This window comes from Chinchilla lanigera, unplaced genomic scaffold (genome assembly GCF_000276665.1).
Source record: "Chinchilla lanigera isolate Chin_1 unplaced genomic scaffold, ChiLan1.0 scaffold00006, whole genome shotgun sequence".
Lineage (NCBI taxonomy): Eukaryota > Metazoa > Chordata > Mammalia > Rodentia > Chinchillidae > Chinchilla > Chinchilla lanigera.
This window is the reverse complement of record NW_004955407.1, coordinates 41,729,275-41,735,125: the sequence shown is the minus strand read 5'-3', so window position 1 is coordinate 41,735,125 and position 5,851 is coordinate 41,729,275. Positions and strand designations below refer to the sequence as shown.

The 5,851-nt window shown below is 52.6% G+C and overlaps 1 protein-coding gene across 1 annotated transcript in view; it reads left to right on the top strand.

The window, feature by feature from the left end:
• Positions 1-2,433: 2,433 nt before the first annotated feature.
• Sumo3 (small ubiquitin-like modifier 3) overlaps positions 2,434-5,851 on the top strand; it is a gene marked incomplete at its 5' end in the record, with an annotated part of 6,701 nt that continues 3,283 nt past the window's right edge. Inside the window, 2 exon segments of the mRNA XM_013505485.1 lie at positions 2,434-2,562; positions 5,268-5,339. Coding sequence (XP_013360939.1) covers positions 2,434-2,562; positions 5,268-5,339 — 201 coding nt within the window.

Here is a 5,851-nt window from a genome sequence, read left to right as displayed (position 1 = left end):
GGCGCCTGTTCGCCTCCGGTGTCCTGCGGCCCGCGTGTGGGGAGCCTGCACCGGGCGTCTGTCCGGCTCCCGCTGCGCGCCCTCGGCGGTGCTGGGCGCTCATCCCCCTCCACCCCGGACCTGGCCGCTCGCCCCTGCCCAGGCTGGACACGAGTCCTGGCCCAGTGCGTCCCCCGCCAGCCGGGCCCCCCTCCGCCAGGTCTGCTTGGTCTCTGTTGGTGGCGCAGAGGTCCAGCGCCTAGAACGCTCCTCCAGGTAGAGACAGATGCAGGGGCGGCCCTGCGTCCTCATTAGAGCCCAGCGCAGCCCAGCCCAGCGCAGCCCTGCCTAGCCCTGCCTGCCTGCCTCCTGTCCCCGCCGCATGTTAGAGCGAGCTCCGCCAATCCAGCCCCTTCCCTGGTGATTTGCGGGCCGTCCTCGTAATGAAGTTAAATACAACTCCACGTGGCACTGAGCTGAACTCCGATGTCCAGTGCAGGACATGAGTTGTCTCAGCTCGCTGCAGAGTGACTGAGTGGCTGCTACTCCACCCACAGGCCCAGGGCCCCACTCGGAGCAGCTGTCTGCACAGGGACCCAGGGCCCAAAGCCACACCTGGTGTGTGCGGTCAGAAGAAAACTGCGACTGTCCCAGTGGGTAGCAGAGGCGGGAGACTGACCGTAGTGAACTAAGGTCATTGTTTTCAGGTTTATATGTCTGTTTGTTTGTTTGTTTTGAGAGAGGCTCTCAAGTGAAGCCCAGGCAGGCCCTGAACTGACGCCATCCTCTTGCCTCAGCCCCTGCATCTGAGTGCTGGGATTATAGGTGTGCACCACCATGTCTGGTTTAGGCTTTCATTAAAAAAGAAAACTCCTAAGTTCTCAGCAAGGCTTCATAGAGGTTCACCAGGACTGGGACAGACACCTGTGGGTGGTGCCCTGGCTGGCCACCTCCGCCTGTGCCCAGCTGCTGCCTGTCCTGTTGGCATCCTGCTCTGGCCCATGTCCCTCAGTTTTGAACATACTTGAATCTTCTTGACAAAGCCAGTGAGTGCTCTTTTTGGGGGGAGTGGAGAACAGAGCTCAGAGGGGAACCCCATTGTGGGATGGAGGCCTGGAGTCATTTGTGTCCCTCCTTGGCATGGCCTGCTTTTCCCATTGCTGGAGCCCACCTTCTGGCATCCCTGAGTGGGGGAACTCCCCGCTGGAGGCTGTCACCCAGGGGGCCACTTCTCTGGTCACCTGGGCCACCCTGTAGCTCAGCCGTGCATGAGCCCTATGTGCCCACCTGCTCCCCTTTTCTAGGCCCTGTGTGATAGGTGTGTGTGTGGTGGGAGTAGGACTGAGGGCCCCAGGCACCCCTTCCTGGCTGGGGAGGGTGGGAACAAAGGGAGCTCCCAGGCATTGCTCCTGGGTCTGCAGGGTTGGCTAGGTGGACAGACACACAGACACTACTCTGCTGTCAGGCCACCAGGGGAGTCTTGTTTCATTAAAAAATAAATGGCTCTGTGGAACCCTTCACTTCTGGAAGGTGCCAGGTGGCCAAGTGGTATTTCCGGCCAGCCTGGCAGGCTTGGAAAACAGACAGTGGTTCTGGGACGTCATTTCCCTTTTAGGCTGAGTAGCCCCAGAGCTGGCTCAGTGCCCTGCGTGAAAATTTTTTTTTTCAGACAGGGTCTTGCTATGCAGTTCAGGCTGGTCTTGAACTCATTTTGTAGCCCATGCTGGCCTGAAACTCACAACAATTCTCCTGCCTCAGCCTCCTGAGTGCTGGGATTACAGTCGAGCAAAAACTTTTTGATCAGTTCACAATGTATTTCCAGGTGATAGGAAACCCAAGTGAGCTGCTGCTGCTGGACTTGTGTGCACTGTGAATGATAGGAAAGTGAAATTCCGGGAGTGGTCCTGCTGTTCTCTGTGGGCCTTGTATGAGCCCTGGTTGCCCTGACCTCCAGCTCCAGGAGAGGCTGAGCCCCACACTCCAGGGAGGACTGCTCCGTCCCTTTCGCGCCACGCCAGCGCAGCAGCGGCCCGCTGTCCGCAGCACAGGCTGCGCGCCGCAGTGTTCCTGCTGGCTGCCCAGGCCCTGTCCTGCTTTGGTGTATTTACCAGTGCTGTGTGTAGCTTGTATAGCCTGTGGGTGGGGTTCTTACAGCTGTGGGAGAGCAATTTTAAAACAGATGGATTTCCTCCTAGATGTATCAAGCAAGCTTTTTTCTTGGCATTAACCTGGAGGACTCCAGCCTTGCACTGTGTCTCCTACACGTGGGTACTTAGCGAATGGAGTTAAAAATAAATTCAGTATAAAAATAAAACAGTCACATGAGTGACTCCGAATTGCCAGAGAATTTTAAGAAATAGGTTGGTTCTAACGACCTTAAGAAAACCCCCACGGGTGACCTGAAGGCTCAGTGTGAGGCTGGTGATCGACAATCTCTGTTTCCATATGTTGCAGGAGGGTGTGAAGACAGAGAATGACCACATCAATCTGAAGGTGGCGGGGCAGGACGGCTCGGTGGTGCAGTTCAAGATCAAGAGGCACACCCCACTGAGCAAGCTGATGAAGGCCTACTGCGAGAGGCAGGTGCGCAGCTGGGCCACTGGCCTATCCCCGGATGTCACTGCTGGGTGGGCTGCTCTTCAGAGACCATACTAAGCCTGGTACTGCCTGCTGTTGGGGTCCCTGCTTAGATCTGTGACTTTCTCAGGAGTGGCAAATGGTGCATTGTAGTTTCTCCTTCTGTGTTTTTCAGAATATGCCTCTGGAGACACTGTCCTTGTTGATGCTTCGGTTTTCTCTGTTGCCTAGGAAAGGGAAGAAAATGCCTGGTTTTCCTGTATTTACTGGATTTCAGAATAGCAAAGGACCAGTTAGATTGGTAGTTTCTAGTTGGTGCTGACAGTGTCCTGTGAGCTCATGGGTCCCACGTGTTATACTTCGGTCCATCTGTCTATTTTGTTCTCACTGGGGTCCATGTGGTGGCCCCTTTGGCAAGCGGTCCCCCCGTCCACATTGGCACACCGTCTCCACTGTCCCCCAGCTGTGGCAACAGCAGGTGGTGCTCTCTGTCTTTAGGATGGAACCAGAGTGCTAGGCTGGTCTCCTCTGCCCTTGATTGGCTTGGTCTGCTTTTGCTGTTTGTGTTCGCGGGTGTGCATCACTAATTGGTCACCCCATCTCCATTATCTCCTGCCTGGGGGTACATGATGCCACCGCTGGGCATCTCTGCTTCCCAGGGTCCCTCTGGGAGCCTGCCTCTTGCAGCCTTTGGATGAGTCTCACCCTTTGTGGTGGCATAGCCTCTCGGATCTCATCAGAAAAAGGATAGCTGAAAATGGCCTTCATACTTGAGTGTTTGGCTACATGTAGCCTCCCAAGTTGCAATCCATTTTCTTCTATGGAAGTTATTGTGGTTTTTTGTGTGAGTGTGCTTTTCTTTTCAGTATTGGGATTGAAGCCAGGGCTTTCCCACTGAGCTACATCCTCAGCCCTTTTTTATTTTTTGAGACACAGTCTTGATAAGTCATTAAATTTCCCTCGCTGGGCTGATACTTATGGTCCTCCTGCCTCAGCCTCCTGAGTGCTGGGATTACAGGTGTGTGCCACTGTGCCTGGTGGCATTCTGATTCTCTGTTGGAAAGCCTCAGGGGCTGTCTCCTGGCACTGGCCAGCTGAGGTTCCACACCAGGTGCTCGCCTTCTGTCTAGAAACTTATTTTCAGTTTCGGAAATGTGATTCTATGAGTTCTCTGACAACCTGTGTCCTTTTGTAGTTTCTGTTCCCTCTTTTTGGAATTTCTAGTCCTCCTAGAGTTGACTGTCTTCAGTGTTTTCATCTTTGATAGTTTTTTCCGTTTTTCATCGGGTTTTATTTTTGCTTTGGTCTCCTTTCTAGGAATTTTTCCTGTTTTTGTTGAGACAGGGCCTTGCTGTGTAGTCCAGGCTGGCCTGGAACTTGCAGCTCCTGCCTCAGCCTCTGGAGTACTGGGGTTGTAGATGTGCACCACCTCACTTTGCTGGCCATTCCCACTTCTGTGGTGATTTTTAACTTACAAGTCTTTCCCCCTGTTTTTCTGAGTTTTCTTTCTTTCCCAGAGGCAACTTGTTTTCTGGCTCTGTGTGTGTGTGTGTGTTTACTTAAGAGCTCTGAGTGTGCACGTGTACAAGTGTGTGTGTATGTGTGCATATACGCGTGTGTTTAAACTGCTGTCCTTCCTTCCTGTCTCACTTCCCTTTCCTCCTTTTCTGATCTGACCTCATGTTGGCATCTTCCCTTCAGTGTTCTTGGCTCCTTGTGTGTGAGGATGGTGCCCTGTGAGGGTGAGTGTGTTGGCAGAGGCTGCCTGACCAGGACTGGTCAGACACTTGTTGGGGGGCCCAGACACTGTAATCTGAGAACTGCCGAGCTTCCATGCTCCATCCACCAAGTGTCCGGGAAGTGAGCTGGAGGGTTGAGGGGGTGGGGATGGGGCTGGCTTTTTTCCTTGCTTTTGGTGGGCCACTTGTCCCTGGTATGTCCTGAGCCTAGAGCTCCAGGAAGTAGATGTGTCATTTGCTACCAGCAAGGGATGGGTGCCTGGAGTTGGGGTGCTGGCTGGCTTGGGGGTGTGGCTGTGAACTTTGAAGCAGGCATCCTGTGTCCCTGCTTCCCTGGCTCCGATGTTCTTGGCCTCTCCACCCCAGCCTGTGCCTGTTGGCCCGTGCATCCTAGGTTCCAGGGTCCAGTGCCCAGAGCACAGCCTTTGTCTGCCGGCCCCTACTTTCCGTTGGCTTTGTTCCTGGGGTGTGTGTGTGTGTTATCATTTATGTCACTTCTGGATAGGACGCAGGGATGCTGTTTTAACCCTGCTGATTGATAAACAGGTGTCTCTGCCCAGCCACATTCACCTGCCCCTCGGACAGGAGGAGATGGGATCTGGTCTTCTTTTGGATGGAAAGCGCTGCTGCTTTCTGCTGCCGTCCTGTGGCTTCCTTTACCTCGTCCCTTGTCCCTCACTGTCACGTGACCTGTTTCTCTTCAGGAACTTCCTGAGGGAAACGGGTTGTACTAGCCACGTAGAAGTCGTGCTGGCTTCTGGGAGGAGAGGGAGTTGGGGCAGGCAGGGTGCGGGAGTGGAGTGAGATGTCAGGAAGGCAGCTTCTGAGAGCGCTGACATAGGCTGTGTGCTACAGTAAGTATGTCTGCTGGATCATACGTGTATATTGCAAATTCTGGTATTTTGCTTCTTGATTTTTTTTTTTTTTTAATTCAGTTGTGAGGATTTAACAGTAATTTTGCTTTCTTTCCAGGGCTTGTCAATGAGACAGATTAGATTCAGGTTTGATGGTCAACCCATTAATGAAACAGACACTCCAGCGCAGGTATGTAGCTGGCTCCGTGTCCAGGGCTGGCCCCAGTGGGCATCCACAGAGTTGCCACGTGGGATGGACTTGAGAGTTTTTGATGGGTGCACACAGATAATGCCTTATGGTTTTTTTTTTTGAAGAGTGTTTTTAACAGGGATTTTTTGTCCAGTTTTTACTGTTAGTCCATGTTTGTAGCACATAATGATCACATTCCTCGTGTGTGCACGTGTCACATCTGAATTCTTTGCTCTCATCCCCTTCTCTGCTGTCCCTTCCCCCTCCCTCCATCTCTTGGTTCCCCTCTCATTTCTAAAAGATCTCTCTCCCTGTTTCCCACTTCTGATTTTTTTTTTTTGGTGCCAGGAATCGAACTCAGGACCTTGCACTTGCCAGGCAGGCACTGTCCCACTTGAGCTATATTCCCAGCTCTCACTTCAGGTTTTTATTTTGCTCATTATTTATATTTTGGGTTTATCATATAAGAGGAAACCATATAACATTTAAGCTTGTGTCTTATATTTTCTTTT